We start from the raw sequence: 23,992 nt of genomic DNA on the forward strand, positions 1-23,992 counted from the left end.
GGTACCTTAGTCACTCAAAGGACTCCAAAGACAACAATCTAGGCAAGGGAGACACTGAGACAGAGGATTACAAGACAACCACCATTTCTCCTGGGTTCCCAGAAGCAAAAAGGAAAGATTGCTTTGTCTGATCAGGCATAAGGTACAGCATCCTCAATACGCTTAAGGCTCATATAGCACTCTAAAAGCTTCACGCTCCATTATCCACACTACGAAATTGTCTAGTGTGCTAGAAGGAAAAGGCCAAGCAAGATTTTTAGCAGGCTGCCATTAATGCCCTTGCTCTCACACAATCATACAGCAAAGTTACATTGCTACTATGCAGATACCAGTTTCATAGCCATGAACTCACATGACATTTGGAGCAAATCAACTCAGCAGGTTTTTCTATACGTTTATGTAAATTGGTAATTGTCTACAGAGACTCCCACTTCCCACTTGTCCTTTTATATGAAGGGCATGGTGTGATTAAGTGGACTGTAGATCCAAACTGAAAGTATTCAAGGCCAAATAATAGACATAAACGTAAACAGTACTGGAACTCATAAACCGTACGCAAGGGAAAACTCAAACTGAAGGAGGATGAGATCACCTCCCAAGACCACTCAGCTTAGAAGGGGTAGAGGCAAGGTTTCTGATCCTTGCTTCTTCACATCGTTTCATATAGAATTGTTTTTAAGATGTGGACATGCCAGTAAGGTCATGTCATGTCTCAGTCCTCTACTGAAAACTTTCCAGTGGCTTTCCCGCAAGTGTAAACAAAGCTTGTGGGATGTCTCATACAATGCCCTTTTTACACAATCGGGCCCCAACCTACCTACATATCCTTATCTCTTAACAGAAGGCTGCGGTCACTTGTCTTCTTGCCATTCTGTGTGTATTCAGTACCTTCCCACCTCAAGGTCTTTGCCATTTTCTGTTCTCTTTGTGTGGAACTTATCCCTAGTCACATGACTTGTTTTTCTCAGTCCCCTCAGAGAAGTTGATGCCTTCTTACGCTGCATGTCTTCCCTGCCCGTCCTCTTCAAAATCAATCTCTCTCCCTCACTTTCTTCTTCTCCCTCACATGTATTTAACACTAACATACACATTCATTCATACTCACACTCATATATATGTACACTGACATGCATCTCACACATACATACACAGTCACGCTGATGCACATATTCATACCACACGACACACACTCTCACACATGCCATCACACACAATCATGCGATTACACAGTTACACACTCACCGTCTCATTACCCTCTGCCCCATCCTACTTGATTTTTCTTCTTCCTAGCAAGGACATCAGAGTGTGCCTACATTTGGTTTTTCTCTATAATGTGCCTCAGTAAGGGAGGGAGAGTGACAGTTTCATTTACTAATGAGTTTCTAGGGGCTAGGGCAGGGCCTGGCATATATTAGATTCCCCCCAAATTAAATAAATATATATGGAAGTGCCATGCTGTGGAAAACCTTTCCAGATAAGGTAGTGTTTGACTGAATGGCGAACAGAGTAAAGTGTCAAATACAGAGTTGTAAAGGTCATGACCTTGAAAGATAAATTTTGCATTTGGTTTTTAAATAAATGTAGAGCTGTGGAAGGCTTTTAAATAGAAAATGTTGTTTTGTTGTTGTTGTTGTTGTTGTTGTTGTTGTTTTCTGAGAATCTGGCAGGGCCATACGTGGGCCTTACAATTTATTCGTGGATCATCCCATAGACATGAAAAGTCTTGGCTATTTGAATGTATGATGATTACATGGCCTTCTATTATTTCCTGATGAGAAATATAACAGCATTGTTTTCTTTCTTCACATGTGGCAGGTGACCCCATTGTATTACCTTGGACCCCAATATTGTTTTATTGTTCTATGTAGAACATTTATTTGACAAGCAAGCCATGTGGGATGTTCTTCTTGTCCATTCACTTCTTTCATGTTTTCAATCAATAGAAAGTTCAATTTCAAACCCTTTGAGAAATTTATTGGGATTCAATGAAATCTAAAATCTTACAGTTAAAAAATAAAAGGGAAAATAAAAATAGATGTCTTATTCTTTTAGGCGTATACCAGATGTCTGTGTCAGAAGCAGCTGTCCCCGGAGAGGAAGTAGGAAGAGTGAAGGCTAAAGACCCAGACATTGGAGAAAATGGTTTAGTCACATACAATATTGTTGATGGAGACGGTATGGAATTGTTTGAAATCACAACAGACTATGAAACACAGGAAGGCGTGGTGAAGCTAAAAAAGGTGAGTTAGGGTGAGAATCAGATATGTCAGTGATGCGGCCTGCTCTGCCAAGGCAAATCTGCAGGAAACAGAGTTCAAGGTTAAGAAGTGCAAATATGGGCATCTGGGGGCTGACCTGATTTTGCAGTTGAGCTCTGAACTCTGGGGGAAATAACAACTATATTCCAGGGTGGGAGCTAGCAGAAGAGATGCTTAGTTCTGCCTGAGATTGCTAGTTAATTCTTGGCACAGTTCTGCCCTGGAAGGAAAGACGACTTAGATAAATCTAGATTTTGGAGAAGCAGCCCTGAGCATGTGTGGGATTTCCCCTTTAGCTCTCCCTGCTGAGTTTGTTAATAAAGGCTGATCAGAATATTTCCTATCTTAAACATCCAAGGTCTACTATATCGCTAGACCCTCTGTGAAACCAGAACCAACCCTCTGCTTCATTTTCTCTCAAAATTGAACCCAAGAAACAATAATAGGCTTTCCCTCATAGTTAGCTAAACTGTCACGAAGAACATGTCTTTGAGATTAATTCACTGCAAAGAGGAGTTCATTGTTTTTTCTTGCTTTGTTTTTAAAAATCTAACATTTTCTCAGTATTAAATATTGGTTAAAGTCTTCCAAACATTCTCTCATTTACTTTTCACAAAAATCATAAAAAATAGAAGGTATTATCCTAATGGGCAGTGAGCTCCAATTTAATTATGAGATTGGGGCTCAGAGAGATTAAACAACTTGACCCCGTCATAGTCACATAGCTGGCAATTTACAGACACTGAACAATTTCCCTCTTAAGAAATTTTGTAAACAGCTGGGCCAGAAAGGGCTTATCAAGGAGGGCCAGGTAAGACCCACTTAAGTCAAGAAACAGTCACAGTGTATTTTAAAACAGTTCCCCCCCCTCCAATTTACCACTTGAGAAATCAACATCCCTCCATCATCAGAGTGTACGGAGCATTAAATCTGAATTGGATGATGGGATTACTTTAGTTTTAATCAAGCATTCATTTTCAACTTGGCTTTGTAGCATGAATATTAAGCTCCTTGGTGTGATGGAAAAGATTGGACTGTAACACTGCTAAAAAATATTAATTTCAAGAATCAATAAAGAGGCCACTAGTTGGGGAAAAGGCAAAGGTAGGGTGGGAAGAAAGTTCCTGGGAAGAATCGTTCAGTGAGGAGAGTGGAGGGGGATGTGCCCTAGGAAGCTGATGTTTCACAGCATTTGAAAGCACTGTTGGGTTTGCGAGATATACGATGGAACACAGAACAGAGAGCAGATGAGAATGACTGTTGTAAAAGAATATGGAGGTTGGGATGAACTTTGGATACTTCAAAAGTCAACATTAGGGACAATGAATGATGTGGCCATGGAAGCCTAATCAGCAGCCACTGAGGCTGGGGTACTCACTCCCTCTATTTTCCCCTCTGGAAAAGCAGGTATTTGAATTGCTTATAGCATCAAGCTGTCAGCTTAGCTTGTTAATTAATATTACTATCCTTCTTCCTTGACACTGATATATGAGCATGACATCAGCAATTTCTGCCTCTCATCCTTAGCTGTTCAAGTAATTAGGTAGTTGGTTATGCTAAGATTGTCACCTGTTTTTGATGCATTCAGGACATAAACACACACTGTGTCTCTAAAATCCTGAAACATTTAAATCACCCCATGAAACTCACACATCGCAAATGAGATCTCTGCATATGATTAATTTGCACATTTCCCCCAAATTCAGTGTGTTTATTCCAAGAAAAAGGATAATCTTCCACAAAGTACTGATGCTTAGGTTTAAAACAGAGTAAGATGTTATTTCATTTGCTTAAACTTGTAGCACAAAGTTCCAAATGTCCATTAGGGAAAAAAAAAAAAAAATGAGAGATGTATTAATAGAGTAAAATGTTGAATCCTTGTCAAAATCATTATATATGATTTAATAACATAACATGGTTTAGAGAGATAATGGAAATATTTTTGTCTTTTAAAAATATTCTTTAGTATAATTTTTCACATGTGTCCTAATTCATTAACCCATTTTTCCACCAAAAGTTACTGGGTTGTTATTATTGTCAGGCAGGCCCTTTTTGAGAGGCTGGACATCTAAAGTTGAGGAGTCAGAGTCCTGGCCACAGGGAAATCACAATTTAACAGGACAGTTAAGTGAAAAGACAATTAAAATAGAGTGGGTTTTCTCATCCCGGGCACTAATAACATTTCAGGACAGAGTTCTTTGTTGTAGGGGGCTGGCTGTTCTGTGCATCCCTGGCCTCTCCTCACTAGATGTCAGTAAGTACACACCCTACCCCACCCGCCAATCATGATAATAAAAAATAACTCCAGACATTGCCTAATAAACTGAGGTGAGTTAAAGCAAAATCACTCCCCAGCTGAGAACCAACTGTGCTATGAGATCTATGAATACGAGTCATGAGTGACTTCTTACGGGGTCGGTTCTTGAGCTGAGTCTCAATAGATGAGTAGGAATTTCCCAGGTAGATAAGGAGAAGGGCAGAAAAAAGAGCTCATGAAGGGCTGGTGTAGGTGGAAAGAGGACACATTGAAGATACTTAGATAAGTTCAGTCATGAGGGTTTTGAGATGGATACAGTGGGACTGGTTGAAAAACTACGCTGGAATTTAAGGGAAAAATTAGAAAGAACCGAAGGTGGCAGAAGAGGTGAAGGTGAAGAATTCAAGAGACATTTTGGAGATAGAGTCCTTTATTTATTGAATCTCTTAGGAAGCAATAAATATTTCTTGTGTACTGACTCTGTGTCAGGCCCAGTAGGTGTCAAGGGTATAAGTGGTACATAAGAGAAAGAGAACTGCCCTTGGGATATTCAGACAACCTCTGTGTGGTTAGCTGAAGAAGAACCAGTGCAAAATAAAGATGAAACTTATCAGCGGCTTGGTCGACTTGAGGAGGAAAATTCAATCCGTTCACTGCAACACCCTCTGGACCAAGTGGGACTCCCATTTATCACAGAGCTATCCTGGCATCGTTTCTGAGTTATTTACTTTCAACCAAATAAACTCCTTGTAAACCAGTGTGAGAGCAGAATTAGAAAACATTTTTAAATGTCCCCTATTTTAATAAAGCCATTTTTATGCCCGATTATTTCTTTATATTCTTTGCCCACATGTATGTTGATGTGGATATATAACATTTAAACAGTTGCAATCGTAGGGTGATCTGATTTGTTAACTTAATGTCACATCATAAACATTTTACATGCTGTTATATAATATACATAATCATGTTTAATGACTGCATAACATCCCATCCTATTGATGAACCATTATTTCCTTAATAAAGTCTCACAGTTGGATTTGGTGCTTTGTGTATACATTCTCCTTGATTAGATAGAACCCTCTACTATGTCTGACAAACATCATGCCATCTTTGAATATTGTTTGTTTTGGTATTCTCTTGAATTTGTCCCTCAGGGAGAATTTTCAGAGGTGGTATGAGTAAACTAGAGGGTATTAAGATGTTTATGGCTACGTAGTGTGTTGCCTCATTTAGCTGTATTCCAATTAGTCATAACACGGATATCAACGCTCACATGTGAAACTACCGTAAATCTTTTTTGGAAGGAGGCAGGGAATACGTTGTAGGTAAATGTTTAAATTTTATGCCTCCATTAGCCCTGTTCCTCATTCAGGCAAAATGATTGGTGCATATGATCCCTTGGTACAGTCGTTCCTGGGCACTGAGGAGGCAAAGATCAGCAAAAATCAAGAAGACTCAGTAGAGTCCTTTGGGATGCTCCTCACTGTACAGGGCTAGGAGATGAAGGGCTGCAGAAGGGGAGCTAATTGACCACACTAATCTGTCTGGGGGAGCTGAGGAGGACTGTACGAGGCAATGAGGCTTGGGCTGACCACCAGAAAACTTAGTAAGATCTCCCCAAGCTAGGAAAGGGCATTCCACACAAGTGTTTGCGAAGATTTGGTGAGTTTTACTTGGGACCTGAAAAAGTATCAGTCAAACTGCAGCATGACGGTACCAGCCTCAGCATCAACAGTGCTTTCCCTTGGGAACATGGCTCTGGGCGTGTGCCTAAACCAGCCCAGTTCTAAAGGTTCTGCCCCAGGAATATCCGGACTACCTGAGATTATAGAAAGTTTCTTCTTACCAGGTCTCAGAACTATCATTTTCCAGTTTTTTAAACCTTTGTCTAATAATTGCAGAGATTTTTGAGAAACTCAAGCAATCTCATACTTTCGGTCTATAAATATCATTATTTTTTACTGGTCATTAACTCAGCAAAGGATAGTGGAGCTGCTAGGCTCCAGAGTGGTGTTGCAGCTGGGGGTGAATTTTGCTTCAGGGAAAGGGGTGTTCCCTGACTCTGGGGACGATGGGCTGGGGAAATGACGGAAGAAGCGTCAGGGATATTGAATATGTTTAACCTCCCTGAAACTGGAGTTTTGTAGAATTAGGTCAGGACTAAACCCTATGATTATGTGCCCATTTAAAATATGTGTGCCAGGCGGATGACAACAGCAGGGCAGGCAGATGTTTGCCTTAAAAGACCCATGTCTTTACAAATAGGCGGTAGTTCAGCATCATCCAGAGTGCTAATTAGAAAGGTCTGTTTCCTAGGCGTGAGCACTTGTTTCTCTGCTACAATTTTACTTTTTGCCTACCAGTTCACGGTACCTCCTCTCATTCAGGATTAGGGAATGTTTGCCATCGATTTCCCAGTAACTGTAGGCATTCATAATGCTACTTTCATATCTGTGTAAAATTTATATTGCTTGTAATTGTTTTTCTTTAAATCATTTACACACACACACACACACATACACGCATTCTTAAAACAAGGAATCGCTATTCTCATTGCCCTATCATTTGCCATAGATAGAAGGCATACTAAAAATGAACACAAAATAATTCCATTACAGTCTAGCTAGAGAGTTATATCATAGTCTCTCAAAAGGGAGGTTGGGAAGCATAACAGGTATGTTTAAAATAAGCAGTATCCTGAGGTGTTCTTGATGTGTTCAGAAGTAGAAGAACTAGGAAAGGAATAATTGTGTCAATAAGAAAGTTAATGTGATTCAGCAAACCTATCCACCAAAATTACCCATAAACCACCTTAAGTTATTTTATGGGCTATTGCTGCTAAGGGTCCCAGACTTTGGGAAATGCTACATGGTCAGAAACTTAAAAAACGAGGCTGTCCATTTGATTAGGCCAGATGTGTGTATGTGCGCAGGGGAGCAGTCATCTCACAAGACATCCCTTGCTCTTTGGCTGAAATTCAGTGAGTATTTTTATCACCAAGATTCTTAGTAATTTACAGAATAGTATACGACATATATTTTTATAGTGTTTTAATTCCATCTCATCCTTAGATGATTTTTAGGGACTGATTTGGGCAGCTTTAGTGTTAATACAGAGTGAGTTTCATTTTAGGTCATGTGGTCCTTCTGTGTCATGCTCCTAGAATTACCCATTAAGCATATTCCAAGTTTCAGCAATTGATTTGTCTGATTTTCTGACCAAATGGCTCAGGTAATTGGGTATTGAATAGACACTGATTTTCTCTCTTTAAGGAACCATATACTCGCCCTGTAAAACACTCAAGTTTTTCTCTTTTCTTATTCTGTCAAGGAATTGGTTGTCAATCTTTTCTTTCTTGTCAGCCTGTAGATTTTGAAACCAAAAGAGCATACAGCTTGAAGGTAGAGGCAGCCAACGTGCACATCGACCCCAAATTCATCAGCAACGGGCCTTTCAAGGACACTGTGACGGTCAAGATCGCAGTAGAAGATGCTGACGAGCCCCCCATGTTCTTGGCCCCAAGTTACATTCATGAAGTCCAAGAAAATGCAGCCGCTGGCACTGTGGTAGGGAGAGTACATGCCAAAGACCCTGATGCTGCCAACAGCCCAATAAGGTACAGAGAGATTTAGTTTAAAAGCCTGGATGGGGAATTTTATAGGCAAAGGGTTTTAGGATAGCCATCCAGGAACTACATCTTTCAGTTTCAAAAGTGTCCAAGATAACTGGGTTCGATGCAACGCAAACAAGATTAAGATTTAGATAACAGAATTCTAGTTCACTTCTGCTACTTACTTTTTGGACAAGCTTGTTTAGGCTACATAATTCTCTCTGGAGCACATTTCCCAGTGTATACAAGGTAATATAACCCTTAGCAGGGCCTGTCTGCCTCAAGGAACTGTGATGAAGCATAAAAATAATTGTAAAATAATTACAGTTATTGTAACATATCGAACACCTACCTATGCTTCAGTTGCTCTATTAGGTGTTTTAGACATATGATCTAATGTATTACCTTGATTGTATTTTATAGGAATTATTATCATTAAATGGAGAGACAATTGGGACTGTGCAAGGCAAAGTCACTAGATATAGAATGTCATAGCCAGTGAACAGCAGGCTAGGAAAGCAAGCTCTGTCACTCTAACTGCTGCTGAGCACTTTGAAGAGGTAACAAGGTGCCAAACAAATTTAAGGTGCTTTTATTATTATGAATATATTTTTTGCGACTTAGACAAGCAAGCTAGAAAAGTGATTCAGGACACTGCCTCCGCTCTCCCCGACCTAAGTTAATGAGCGATGATGCTGATGTGAGAGGGCGAGGATAAAGAGGCTGAGGAGGGGACTTGAGTCACAGACTCAGGATGTTTATAGATAAAAACTTATAAGGCGCCTGAAACCTGCTGTGGACGAAACTCTAGCAGATGCTGCTCTTCCCACGGCGGTCCCCCTGGACTCCTTCCTCTGCCTCCTCATGGTCTCCCTGCCCCCAGTTTCTCCCCTACCTTCTATCATGATCCTTTAGCCAGAGAGATTGTTTTATAACACACATCCAAACATCACATCATACTCAGCCATACAACAAATTGATGAATAAATTGTTCCCTATTGCCCTCCCATTCCCCCCAAAATAAGTATTAACATATCACTTATATGTGGAATCTAAAAATATATATATATATATCAAATGGAGAAACAGAATCGTGGTGACCAGGAGCTACGAGGTCAGGAAAATGAGGAGATCCTGGTCATAAGGTACAACTTTCAGTTGTAAGATGAATAAGTTCTAGCAATCTAAGGTACAGCATGATAATTATAGTTAATAATAATGTATTTTATACTTGAAATTTACTGAGAATAGATCTTAAGCATTCTTATCCCCTCCCCACACACAAGATGGGAAGAGGTGATGGGTATGTTAATTAGCATGATCATGATAATCATTACACGATACATACTTATATCAAAACGGTGTGGTATACGCATTAAATATATACAAGTATTTACTTGTCAACTATCACTCAGTAAGGTGGGGGGAAGAAAGTAAACAGACTCGTCTGAAAAAAACATTGCCAGGGACAATGGAATTTTCCTATTTATACCAAAGAAAATGCTGACAGAGCAGAAGGAAGTTCCAAATGTAAATGTTGCTCTGCTGCCTTTAAATCCTTGAACATTGCTCCTTCTGGGAGAAGAGAAGAGAATCACCCTTTACTGAGCATCTTCTCTTTCTCAACAACACCTCATGCTAAGTTAAAGTTAATACTCAGATATTCTTCGAGGCGGCGACTGCATTAGGATCCAATAGATGGAATTACTGAGGCTCATGGGGCTGATATGAATCCCTCAACGGCACATGGCCAGTCAGGGTTGGAGACTGGATTTTAGTTCACGTCTGTCTTGAGTGCATTTTGAACTTTTTACTCTAGCCAGGCAGCCACCAAAGAAAAGATTTCCCAAGTTATGAATACTCTATTCTCTATGCGCAGGAAGATGTGTTAACTAATGACCGAGGGTCACTGCGACACCTTTTAAACTCTCAAAAACCTTCATGATGTGAATTCTAAATGACACCCTGGGCCTAGAATATCGAGGTGCATCAGCAACTTTTTAGAGGAGTGACGTAAAAACACATGGAACAAATGCTGATTTCCTCTGCTCCTCAGTGTCTCCAAGGATCCACCTCTGTCCCCAACAACCACAATCATTGGTTATTTGGGTCATGTTCCAAAGGCTGCTGTCCCGTGCACTAAGGCAATGTCCATGTCTGCAGTTATCCAAAGATGCTCGGGACCACCCTTAAGCCAACTCCCCTTCACTCACTTGGTCTCCTATCCTAATTTCCTAATTGCTTATCTTTACCTCTAAAGGAATTCGTGTCCTTGAACATATAAGGAAGGCCTTATTGTGTCACCAAAACTTATAGCTGCAATGCATGAACAGTTTATGGATCTTTTTTTTCTAGAACTCTAGCTTTCAACACGCTTTTGTCCCCACTGCCTTCCTGAAATAGTCTCTCCTCTTAGCTTCCTCGGCAGCAACCTCTTGATGCCTCAGCCTGCACCATAGCTGGTGTCCTGACTAGGCACTGATCCCTATCCAGGCACTGGGGACTCCTGGGGCTCAGCCTTTTGACTTTGGCCTTCCTCTCTCTGTCCTCTCACCTACAGAGATCTCTCCCATGCCATGACTGACTGGGTCAGTCCTCCAGATTCTCTGCCTCCAGACTGATCTTCTCTCTGATTCTAATTCTGTACTTATTCTGTGGTGTGCTATGCATTTTCGCTCACTTGCTTTTTCCTTCACTGGCTTACTGTTTCATTTGAAACATATTTTTAACCTTACACTTCATGTGACATACTTGAAGACTGCCTCCACCTGTGACTCTGAAACTTATGAGAGTTGAATCTTCGCTTAGTATAGCAGCATACCCCTGGTGGAATTTCAGCCTCTGCTTCCTGCCAAATTGCCTTTGTTCTGTGTCCCCCAATGTCTCCCTCTCTCTGACACTCAGGCCAGAATTTCTCTAGGACTCTCCCAGCCTCCCACAGACATCCAAAGTCAGCTGAGTCCTTGCAGTTCTCTCTTCATCACGTCAGCTTTTATTCCCTCAGTCACTCCTACATCTAACTCCCTTTTTACCTCATTCATTAACTACTCCATCAGATCCTTAAGTTTCCTCTGCCCCTTCCTCTATTCTTTCGTGCTGAGACTATCTTGCTCACACTACCCCAGTCCTTTTCCTGATAACCTAATTCTGTTTATTTGTTTCTCTGATCAAAAGCCTTCCATGATTTTTCACTGGCTATAGGATGAAAGCCACACTCTGTAGACTGACATTGAGAACGTCCATGGTCTATCCACATTGTATAACAACAGCAGTTAACAACAACAATAGAAGCAGCTATTATTTGCTGTCCTGCTTGACCATGTGTAAGGCACTAGGTTATGTGTCTTAAACATCGATTATGTCATGTGACTCTCACAAACAGCCTAATAGGTACTATTAATATTCTAGTTTAAAAGATAAATAAGCTAAATTCAACAAGCCTAAGTGGCTTTTCCAATATCATTCAGCTAATATGTAGTGGAGCATGAACTTATTTTATACCCAGAACTTTACAAAACCCAAATCCATGCTTTGAATGATTAATTATCTATCTTCCTGTGAGTGCGTCTTATCACGTCAAGTAGATAGTAAACTTCCTGGTGGCAGGGCAAAAAGCCTTTTCACGTAGGGCTATCTGCGAAGGGCTCAGTTACGGAGTCTCTACTGACATTTATGAGGTGTGCACCGGTTACTCTTCAGTGTCCTCACTGGGGGAGGGGACTCATCATTCTATTCTCACAGGAAGCTGTGGAGTCAAACAAGATCCCGGATTTGCATATGGTGAAGGGCTGCTTGATGCACACAGTCCCATTTCCTTGAAAGAACAGGACCTGGAATTGGAAGATCCAAGTTCTGATAGTGGCTCCTCCAGAAACTAGATAATAGACCATTTGCAGATCCCGTCATTTGTAAACTGAAGATATTAAATATTAAACCCTATGACATCCATAGTCTTTGCTGCCTCTAATGTTCTTTGGTTTTATAACCCTCAATGAATGCCTTTAGGCATATATGTTCTATAAACGTTAGGAAAAAACAGCTAAGCCTCTAAGAGCAGGAAAGCAGCCAATTATGAACGCAGCATGCTGTCTGAGTTAGCACAGCCACCTTTGCTCTTCTCCATTTTGGAGTCAGTATGGTGGAAAGGAAAGGAAAGGGGCTTTGGAGCTCAACAGATTCATGAAAGCCAGGACTCAGATACTTTCAACTCTGTGTGTCCGGGGCAAGTCACCTTTCCTTTTATCCGAGCAAAGACCACTCCTCTGTCCCTATCTCCCACCTCACCTTGCCATAAATATACTCCAATAATATTTTGGAAAATATTTTGTCTTTTGTTTGAAAAAAATTTTTTTTCTACTGGACAGAAATAACTAAAACCTTTGAACTATGCTGCTAGGCATAGCTCAGGGTCATTAAGGTGTGGGAAGAATGCCCTGCAGATGAATGGCCAGTCATGCTTTTATAGTTCACACTGGAATTCAGAACCAGGCTACCAGGGAACCGATAAAACTAACTAAACAAACTAAATAAATTCACTCGAAATATAATTTTTTTTCTCTAAATAAGAAAAAAAACCGGATGTTTTTAGGATCATAAATGATCTTTGATGATAAATTTAGGTAAACTTGAAACTAATAGTATTTTATATGCAAAAATCTGGCAAAGGTTTGATACATTTATGACTTTCTGAGCAGTTTGGGAGCAAGGCAAACCCACTTCCCAAATGCAGTTTCATAAATATTCAGATGATGGATGATTGTAGTAAATATGGAGAAATATGCAACATGTTATTATGCTTCTCAATCAAATATGCTAAGCAACTTTTCCATTCATTGTACTGAATAAAGAATTCCAGTATGGCAAAATGATTTCTATAAAAGATTCATGTACAAAGTTTGAAAAGTAAATTCGATTAAAAAGAAAACCCTAGCTCAAGTAACTCTTTGAAAAAGTTGCTTTAAATATAGCATGGAGAAAATATTCAAACAGTAAGCTGCTTGGAACGTCTCTCTAATTGCCTCATTTGCATTCTACTTAGGTATTCAATTGATCGTCATACTGACCTCGACAGGTTTTTCACTATTAATCCAGAGGATGGTTTTATTAAAACTACCAAACCTCTGGATAGAGAGGAAACGGCGTGGCTCAACATATCTGTTTTTGCAGCAGAAATTCGTAAGTATTCGCTTAAAGGTTTTGATTCTGCTTTTACCAAATATTATTCCTTCAGACTCTATGTCTGGTGGAAAGTGACAGCTGAGATAGAATAAATTTTTTAGTCTTAAATATATTTTTTAATCTTTAAACTTTATTTTTGGTCATCTATCTAGGAAAATGTATAAGTAAATCCATAGAGATGTTTTTTATTTTCTCTGGCAGAACTGGGTACAGACTTGGCAAGTGAGATGAGAGCTCTCAGCGGCTTGAAACTTATCACTATCACTGAAGGGTTCTCACTTTATTCTGTCACTCAGTTTTGTTTAAACCCAGAGCAGCAGAGTCCTTAGAGCCAAGATTTGTGGGTTCTTATTTACCTGTACACCAGTGGGTCTCAAACTTGATCATGCATTGGAACATCATGGAGGGCTTGTTATAACAAAGGTTTCTGGGTGCCGCTCTCAGGACCTCTGATTCAGTAGGTTTGGGGTGGAGCCTGAGCATTTTCATTTCCAGCAAGTTCCCAGATGGTTTGGCTGCTGCTTTGGGGACCCCAGTTTGAGAACCGCTGCTATGGACTGACTACACTCGGAGATAGGGGGCAAGCTCCATTATAAACATTCGGAATATAACTTCAGCATCAGAGTCAAGAGAAAATGGAAAAGTGGTTTTAGTTCTTATGGTCTAATACTGACATTCATCCCAGAGCATCCCTCTTACACCGGACCTAGCTTTCTTCGGGTTTTAAATGGCTCTGTGCCCACAGTTCCTTTCCCTACACTGCCCAAATGAGTAGCAGGAACTTACTCTTCCCAAGAGTAACCTTAGACAAATGTGGATTCCTCCTTGAAACTGACTGTCTGAATTCTATCCTTCCAGACAACCGGCATCAGGAAGCCAAAGTCCCAGTGGCCATTAGGGTCCTTGACGTCAATGATAATGCTCCCAAGTTTGCCGCCCCTTACGAAGGCTTCATCTGTGAGAGTGATCAGACCAAGCCACTTTCTAACCAGGTAATAGTGCTGTCCCCTTTCCCCGCTATGGGCAAGGCATTTGGAAACAGAGTTTGGTTTTTAGACTATCACCTGGAGGTACCTCCCACTGCCCAAGAAAGCTTCAGAGCCCCAGTCTAGTTCTGGAACTACATTCTCTAATTAAAACCAGGCTTCTTAGCCAGCCAGGAATTTTTAAATAAATGATGTGCCAATGTCAGCATGATTTATTTATGGGCCACCTTTCTCTTTCAGCCAATTGTTACAATTAGTGCAGATGACAAGGATGACACAGCCAATGGACCAAGATTTATCTTCAGCCTACCCCCTGAAATCATTCACAACCCAAATTTCACAGTCAGAGACAACAGAGGTTCGTACCAAGGTTCCTATGCATTCAGAGAAGTAGAAATGGGAGATAAATGGCTTTTACATTACAGAGCACAAGTATTTTCCCTAATCTTAATAATGCCTTTCTGTTGAAGAGCAAACAAGAAATAATCATGCCATCTTTATTTTGAGACATGGGCTCAGTTGGTGCATATGAATAAGTGAGTCTAATTTTATTTTACTTTTTTTTTTTTTTTTTTTTTGGTTGGCTTTGATATTCATGAAGCAGTAGGGAAACCAAGTGGGGAAGCTTACAGGGTCAATATGCAAACAACTTCATTTATCTTTTTTTTAAGAGGTTGGTGAACCCTTGGGGGGGAAGCATGACTTTATGAATATTGATACTAAGTAAAGCATTAAAAGAGATAAGTTCGACTTTGTAAGGCAGCGGGCCTTCTCTTCCAAGCACAGTTTTCAGGCGACGTGGTTGGGTACAGAGCTGGACCCCTAACGGTGGTCCCAGAACGAGTGCTTGAAGGGCGTGAACAAAGCGCAGGCTGGCCATTGTCGACGTGGCAAAATACGATGCTTTCTGCTTCCCATTTCATCACTCGGGAGGTTCTAGACTTAACGAATTCTTCAAAGTGATTGTTTATGTTGTACAGACCCTGCTGATACAGTCCCCTTTGGTGGCAGAGCCAGGATCAAAACATAAATTTTTTGACTCCCCGCCAGACTCCTTTGGTCTGCACCTGTTCCTAGAAACCTGTGACAATGGTCTGCAAAAACAGGATGGCAAATGCCATCATTTGACATAGGGATAAAAGGTAGTTCTCCAGAGTATATATGTTTTCATTAGCCATATGTTAGTTTATAGGTTTATTGCTTTCTCAGTGACTTAAATCAGGCTTATAAGCTCTTAAGTTACTCTTATAAATAGCATTGCATGCCCCATCACAGTTATCACTGTTAACAATATCATATATGCCAGTACTGTGCTCCAAACACCATGCCAACATCCTTTCGTACTCTACCCATTTAGTTCTCTCAGCACACCCAAAGGAAGCGTTATTATTATCTTTCCCATTTTGAAGGGGAGGAAAACGAGGCACAGAACCATCAGGTATTGTGGAAAGTCAATCAGCCACATAAGAGTTAGATCTAGATTTTAGACCCAGATTCTCAGAGACTAGAGGTCCCAGCCTTAACTACTATACCCTACTGGGTTGATCATTAAAGCAGAGGAGTATTCCCCAGGCCACCTGGATTTGAAGAAATATGGCCTGACCTACTTTATTATTATTTCTTGCACTGATTTGAGCATTTAATTATGGCTCTTATAAATCAATTACGGCCCTTATATATCATATGAAACTGTGGGGTAAAATGTTCTGTAGTGGACATGCTCTTGGAAGCCTGAGTGTAAAGGAAGTTATATGGAGAGATGTGTTTGAGAGTAAACCTATAAAAAAACCCCCTGTGATTCACTTTGTAAATGATTCCATCATTGTGAAATAAAAAATTCCTCAGAGCTCTTTAACTTTACATGTAATCTAGGACTTTTCTTTGACTTGTTGGCTTTGGTTCACGTGCACGTATGAGCACCTTAAGCCCCTTGAAGAGAGAATTCTGCAAAGCACATAAGTAGATGAGTCGTTCTCAGCTAGGAGCACATGTACCTCAACTAGGAGCACATGTACCTCAGCGGTACACACGTATAATATAGGTATTTCCTTTTGTAAAGGTAAATTTTGCCAAAGCGGGGAGATTCTGGCATGTAGTGACCATTGATGGTTACCAAGGTGAATGAAATGAGGTGGCATAAACAGTGTTTTCATGGTACTTGTACATCTTTCAAGATACGTGTGCATCTGAGGTCATGAGAATACCTGTCTCCACTCTTGAAATTTTCTTAGTTCCCAAATTATTTTCTGATTCCACCGTGGGATGGCGGATTGCTACATTATTTTAGCCTAGGCTTATTTCAGTTTTATGATGAAGAAAATATTTACAACAAAAAGATTTTGGCATACATTTAGTTTTATCAATAGTAAGGTGATCTACTTGGTTGTCCAGAAAACTCTGGTGTTCTCACACGGCTCTTATGCTACCACCTCTTTTACTATCTGTTTTCTCAAATATCTGTGGTCGAACTTTTATTCGTATGTTCATATAATCCCCGATTTACATTTGAGACCTAACTGCCAGATAGACATATTCCCAGCATCCCTAGTTTATCACTGGACACCTGAAAGAGCAGGTATTTGTAGGCTTTCCTCGCCATGCCAGCTTCACTCCATCACCTGCCTGTCTTCTTTCTTTTTATGTATGCAATAATATTTAGTTGCTATTAACCCTCTGAAAACATTATACCAAGACATATTGTTCTCTAGGGAGTTCTAAGTATGTCACACTGTCTCACTACTTTGAGGATGCCATCTATATTTTCAAGGACATTGTACTACTACAGACAAGCCAACTACTGCACAATCTGTGTCCTCTGCCCTTTCCTACAAGAAACTAATCCTCTGTTAGAGCTACCACTTTTGCAGGAAATTGCTACTTTTAAAGAAAAATGACTTTATTAACTATGGCAAACAGTTAATGAAAACTTTCATGTTTAGAGCTATTACAAAACCTTAAAGCAAATACAGTCCTATAATTATCATTTAATAGAGTTTCTTTCTACTAGCTCCTACAAGTAATTACATATTGAAGTAATCCAAAAGGAGTAATCACATTCCACATCCTATTAATAGCCTACTGAGTTACCAAATTTCTCGGCTGAGACTGTTTTCCATAGAAAACATGAGATAATGGTTTATATCATGCTGAGTAAAAGCATCAGGTTTCTTTCTCCTTGAGTGTTTACTTCCATTATGCCATGTAAATAATCAGGATTGTGTTTGCCCAAACTTGGCATAAGCACTCGGCATCTTTAGAAATATAAGGAGGAAGCCATCTTAACACACACGAGCCTTTTTGTTCATTTTATCTCATTCCATTCTACAACCCAAGCTTCAAAGATGACTCTGCAGGCAGCGGCAAAGTGGAACACTGAATGACTCTTCAACATTTAAATCCATCTTGGGCTATTAATATCGAGAAGAGTGCTATTTGGGCAGATGAAATACTGATCCACACAGGTTTTGAGATGCATTTGCTTTGAAAATATCAGACTTATGGCATCTCTAAAAACACAAAAAACATGTACTAGATAAGAAAAGAGCTAAGAAAAAGAAAAGCTGAGAATAGTCCCTCACATCCATCTAGCTCTTTGTTAATTTATAAAACCTCACGGTCATTGTTTCACTTAAATCCTCAAACATCCCCTGATGCTGGCATCTTGAATATTTTTATCCCCATTTTCTAGCTAAGGAAGGAATATGAAACATCAGAGTCTTCAGAGACTCGCTCAAGGTCATGCTGCCGATAAGTGAAATAACTAAAAACTTAGTATTTGGAGCATTCTCTCTGGTGTACATAACACACTATGTTATGAATATAAAGCTCATGTCTTTTCTAGTTAATTTTTTATAAGATCTTTGTTTACCCTGTAGTTAAATAATAACAATCTCCAGAAGAGGAAAAATCTGAAATTCAATTCAATTCATCAATCTAGGTTTCCAGGGAAAGTGTGAAAAGAGAACAAACTGCACTTCAGTTTCAATTTTAATCACAGACATCATAATTGTGGTAAAATATATTTGTAGAGAATTTTATAATTTCCTCCTGCTGCAAATTAATACATATTTCTTGAAGGAAAATAAGAAAATACAAATAAGTGGAAATAAAATTTTAAATAATAGCTTGATGATACTATAGGATCTAGAAATAATTGCTATTTTTTGTGTACCCTTTTAGACTTTTTCTTGGCATATATTTTGATCTTTATAAAAGGCAATCATAAAATACATGTCCACTTTTTGTCACTAATATATGGTATGCATTTATCAGCATTAATATACTTCTGTCAACATTTTCTTCTAAATATCTTCCAAACTTCTACCTTGAGAATGTTTGATATCAGTTGACTACTGTTGTGTAAGCACATTGTTTTCACATACCTTTGCCAAATATCTATAATTATTATTTTGGAATAAACTCCTAGAGTGGAATTACTGGATCAAAAGCTTTCGATTCTTACTTGACAAACTACCCATCAGAAATATTTATACTACCAGAAATATTTATAATATCATTAGTAAAATAGGCGACGTTGCCTTTCTTCATATTCAGATCAACTCTAGGTATTATTTTTTAAAACCACTGACAAATCAATAGGTGAAATATGGTCACATTTTAAGTATCAATTTCATTACTAGTAAAGCTAAGAGTTTTAAATAAGTATTGATGATTGTTTTTTCAGTTTGTAAATCTGCTATTCATGTCTTTTACCCATTTTTTTTTGAATTGTACACGTAGTCATCAGTTTGTAATTGATTTATAGTCTCTTCATCTTTTAATGCTATTAGCTTATGACCTGTCATTACTATTTCATAGGTTTATCCAATGTTTCAAAGTCCTTTCAATTCTGATTATGCTGTGTTCTTAAGTATAAATGTTGCACTTTTTGTATCAGTTCTTCTCTCTTTAATGTTATCTTTTAGCAGGGCTTTCTATATACAAAATTGGTATAAACATTCACCTATCTTTTGTGTTCTTTTTTTTTTATATATCATACTTCCCATTTTCCCCATTTATCCATATAAAATAAATATACACCCCCCAATTGTTGGCTATTTCCTAAATATCATTTAAGAAATAATTAGTCTTTTCCAACTGCTCTGTAACACCATCTTTCTTATCACCTAAGTTACCTCCTCTATGATTTTTTTTGCACTTTCAATTCTTCACATTTTACCTTTTTACTCTAGTGCTAGTACCATATTCTTTTTTAATGGTTGCATATATATATATTAAAATGTCACAGATGCTTTCTCCACGTTATATTTATTTTATTACCTCTAGGTATATTTAGAATTACTTTTTTAAGGTGACTGATAAGTACCTTTATGAATTTTACTGGATTAAGAACTGAAAATTTAAAAATATTCTTACCATCCAGAAGCAACGTCTGTCTTTCTATTGAATCAGTTCTCTTTTTATTACTATCAGGGATGTTTTGTAGTTTATTTTTGTGCTATGAATTTCTTATTAAGTTGATGGCTAGATACTTTATATTTTGGATGAAGTGGATTTTTAACTTATATTTTCTGAGTGACTCTTTTTATTATAAACTATAACTATTTTAATTAGTTCTTTTATTATTGGACATTGTTCTAAAGTGATTCAACTTCTCAGTTGATTTTCCTGGGTTTTCTAGGGAGACAACCATATAAAAATGAAATAACAATTTGCTTCCTCTTTTTTAAAAACTGTTTTTTTTTGTCTAATTTAATAGATTTGCACTTTTATAATATGGATTAAATAATAGCAATAATAATGGATATTCTTCCTTGTTACTTTAATGGGAATATTACTTTCTAGACTGAAATTAAGATGTGTGTTGTGTTGTGCGCTGTGTGTGTGTGTGTGTGTGTGTGTGTGTGTGTGTGTGTGTTAGGGAATATCCTTTCTATTTTATTCAAAAAATAGCTGTTTAATTTTTATTACAATTTTTGAATTCCAATAAGACAGTATGATTTCGTCCTTTGACTTAATGATTTGAGAAAGTAATTAAACTGAAACATCCTGATATTGAACCTAATATTTTAAATTTCCAAACCTCTTGTTCCAAATAAGGACCATCTGATAAAGAGGAGAGGAAATAACAAGGGTTAGAGATTCAATGCTTGGCTTTAGTCTTTATCACCGGAAGGGGATCGATCTTAATATTAACACATGACTATTGGACACATAATTCTACTCCTGTCTTATTTTTAAAAATTGTCAGTTATTACATCACTCCTAATTCATGGATTGAGCTACTGTTGTGAGAGATAAAGGCACTGGAATACAGAAAGCTGGGCCCAGGACCCTAGGCTACATGCTGTCCAGTGCAAAATAAATATAGTCCAACTAATGTTGAAGACTGATCAGATCCTGGAGTTACTTGGCTATTAAAACATTGTTCAATCATTTGAGCAGCAGAGGACAGTTTTTGGAGCTTGTGAGTATTAGTTCCTATTATAACAAAAATACCCTTAGGATTTTCAAGTCAACAAATTTTCGTGTAACCCTTTAGATAACATGAATCACCTTCCTTATTTCATTTGACCTTCTGTGTCCTTGGTGTTTCTTCCATATTTAGTGCCAGTGTGACCTTCATCAAAAGCTAGGTATTTCCTAGTTCCGGTATCATAATCTCTTCTTTCCATCCTTCCATATCATGGAGAAATGAGCTATTTTCATGTACTGTGTGCCAGGTAGTGTTCTAGGAATGGGGCTTTAGCAGTGAATAAGACACAGTCCCTGATGTCAGGGAGTTTCTGAAAACACATAGGGCAAAGTTAGTTATATTGTGAAAGCACAGCTATTTTTGATGACGACTATTCATGACCTGCTCACAGAAGAGCTGTGACTATCATGGTGGTCCCCAAACAGGCCTGTCAGACTCCAGTCTCATCCCCACTTAAATCAGTCCTTGATGAGGTCTCTTTAAAATTCTCTGGATCTCCATTTTCTATGGATATAACTGACATTTCATAACCCTGTGAGCAAGAAATTATATGACCTCCCGTACCCTATAAACTTTGTCTTTATCATTGCCTTTCTCTGGCTACTTTAAACCTTAAGCTCTGGAAACTTCAGACCACCTCTGCTTTCCCAAATATGCTTGCTCTCACATGTCCTTGCTTTTGCTCTGCTGAGAATACACTCTTCTGCCTATTCCTCCCCTTTCCAGTCTCACCACGAGTGAACTCTCTCAGGTGAAGCTTTGCCAGGCATCCCAACCCACATCGGATGCTTCGTCCTCTGTGCTCTAGGAAGGCAGCACGAACCTTTAGCATTTGTCTTATCGCTCGGCATTCTAAGCAATCATTATTACCCTCTCTGTGTCTCACTAGAATATGAGCTGTGGGGGTATTATCCCAACATTAAGAAAAATGGGTTGACCAAGTGCATGAATTAAAATGAAAGAGTAGATGGAAAAATATGTAACATGCCTCAGAAATTTTAAGGATGAGTTATTATTATAGAAAAAAAAATGATTATGTTACATCATAAGCCTCAGGCTGAAAAAGTCTTCTGATGTTGGAATGTTCTAAAGGAGTAAATGCCACATCTGACACCCCTTCCATCCATTAATTATGTATTATTCCACAGAGTTATATTGGACATCTAGGGGTTGGATCCAGGAAAAGATGACCTTCAAATGTATTTATTTTGCAAATATAACATTAGCTAAGATGGGCCAGTTGCAGATTGAATGAGCTCTGATACATGATACATTCAGAGTTAAGTCTGAACTGCTTTAAAAAACAAAAAACGAAACAAAAAAAAACAAGGAACAAAACAGTACAACAATAAAAGTTTGCATGAAAAGCAGATTTGGCTGAATAAGGACGACTAGCCAAGACAGATTCACCCTGATTGGAACAAATGGCAAACATGTTTTTTCTTTTTATTTCTTTTTCTTTTTCTTCTTCTTTTTTTTGGTTTAAACTAAGTACATTTCTTTTTTTATGAGCAGTGCCAAAAGACATTCAAATATACTCCTGGTTTTTTACTTTTATAAAGATACTCAAATAGATTTCTGTGGAACTTTTTTCCCCTTTAATTGCTTTTGGTGGATCAAAATGGCAGGTGTATTTTAATGCCCTGCCATTTTCACTGTGTAAATAATTATGTTCCTTTTCTGCCTGAAATCCATTGCTGCAGTTTGTCCAACACAAAACAGTTTATCTGAGACCCCACCCCCTCTCTAACCAAACAAAAAAAGAAATGGACCTTGTTGGTGGATCAGATACTTATTTGTTCAAGGTCACTGATTTAACTAATTCCTGGGATTTCTCAATTCACTAAAAAGACCCTAAATGTTTATATCCCACTTAATTCCTTAGTAGTTTTCCTTTTCATAAACCAAAATATACTTAGGTAGTATGTTCCTTTCTCCTGCCCTATCACCATACATCTTGCATGTCAGTTTGTTTTTGAAAATGTAAGTTTCTGCAAACACTGTGGGAGGAAAGGTGTTAAATGTATATCTCTCTGCCATAAAAGTCTTAGGTTTCTAAGAGCGGCTCTATATGGGACCTGAGTCTACCTGGATCCTCCTGTAGGCTATGATGGGGCCCATCTAATAATATAATCATACTGAGGACATTTGGTAAAACAAAACAAAACAAAACAAATCAGAATCAATGTAAATTACATGCAATAGTATCAGGATTCTAGGGTCAGCTGCATGCTGATATAAATATAGTGAAACCTAGAGGAGTTCGAATCCTGGTCTTTGTATTTTCTATGTTATTGTGAATAATTGCTTCCCTCTTTATTTCTCAGTTTCCTTTTTTATAAAGTAAGGGAAATTATATGTTTTGCACATAGTTTTAAAATTCTTTGAGATAAGGTATGCAGAAGTAAAAGGAATAAGGTTTGTACAAATTAGGAGCTCAATAAATGTTGCTCAATTGAATCTGACTCAACCTAAATAACAGGAAAGAGTACGAGATAAGAAATTGGAGATATTTAGCAGGGACACAATCCACAATGCGGTCAGTAAAATCTGACTGTGTAGAAAAGCCAAGTTTATGCTGAGATGCAGTAAAAGGAATATCATTGAGCTATTCATTCTGTTAACACAAACAAACACTGCTACAGCACAAATATGAGCCAGATAAGGTCCCTGCCCTCAAAGAGATTATTGGCTGGTGAAGAGGACAGACATTCAGACAATCTCCATGGACTGAAATGTGCAATGTGTGTGCTGCAGAGACAGATCATACGGTGTTCAGAAAGGCAAGAAAATAGAAATATCTGCACAAGCTATTATGTTCGTCTTTCAATGGCAGTGATATCAAATATAAATGATGTAAACTTTAAAAATATTATTTGAAATCTCTATTATTTCAGTCCCTCAGATCAAAGATGGCAAATACTGGCATCAAAAATTAAAATCTATCTTTCAAATATCACAAATTTGAATATAAAAAATCTAAATAATTAAACCTTCCAACAATGTCTTGTGTCACTGTGTAGCATGTATACTTCTGAAATTATTAACCCTTAAAACTTCATTAAGACACTTGAGACACACACACATTATATATATATATATTTCATATATGTGCTTGTTTTTTTTTCCATTATCCCGATGATGCAATTTCCATATTTCTAGGAAAGTAGAGATAGCCCAGAGGAAAGTAACTGAATAATGATTATTCTGACATGACTTCATAACTAACTGTCTTCAAGTACGTGGGGGCTTTTCATGTGGCAG

General features: G+C 38.3%; 1 protein-coding gene across 1 annotated transcript in view; it reads left to right on the forward strand.

Annotated features, from left to right (window-relative positions):
- The window catches only part of CDH11 (cadherin 11), a 136,156-nt gene that overhangs the window by 102,974 nt on the left and 9,190 nt on the right, over positions 1 to 23,992 (forward strand). Inside the window, exons 7-11 of the mRNA XM_016150632.2 lie at positions 2,053 to 2,240; positions 7,881 to 8,134; positions 13,167 to 13,303; positions 14,165 to 14,298; positions 14,533 to 14,650. Of these exons, the coding sequence (XP_016006118.1) occupies positions 2,053 to 2,240; positions 7,881 to 8,134; positions 13,167 to 13,303; positions 14,165 to 14,298; positions 14,533 to 14,650 (831 nt within the window). The remainder of the gene's footprint in view (positions 1 to 2,052; positions 2,241 to 7,880; positions 8,135 to 13,166; positions 13,304 to 14,164; positions 14,299 to 14,532; positions 14,651 to 23,992) is intronic.

Source organism: Rousettus aegyptiacus, unplaced genomic scaffold (genome assembly GCF_014176215.1).
Source record: "Rousettus aegyptiacus isolate mRouAeg1 unplaced genomic scaffold, mRouAeg1.p scaffold_m13_p_14, whole genome shotgun sequence".
NCBI lineage: Eukaryota > Metazoa > Chordata > Mammalia > Chiroptera > Pteropodidae > Rousettus > Rousettus aegyptiacus.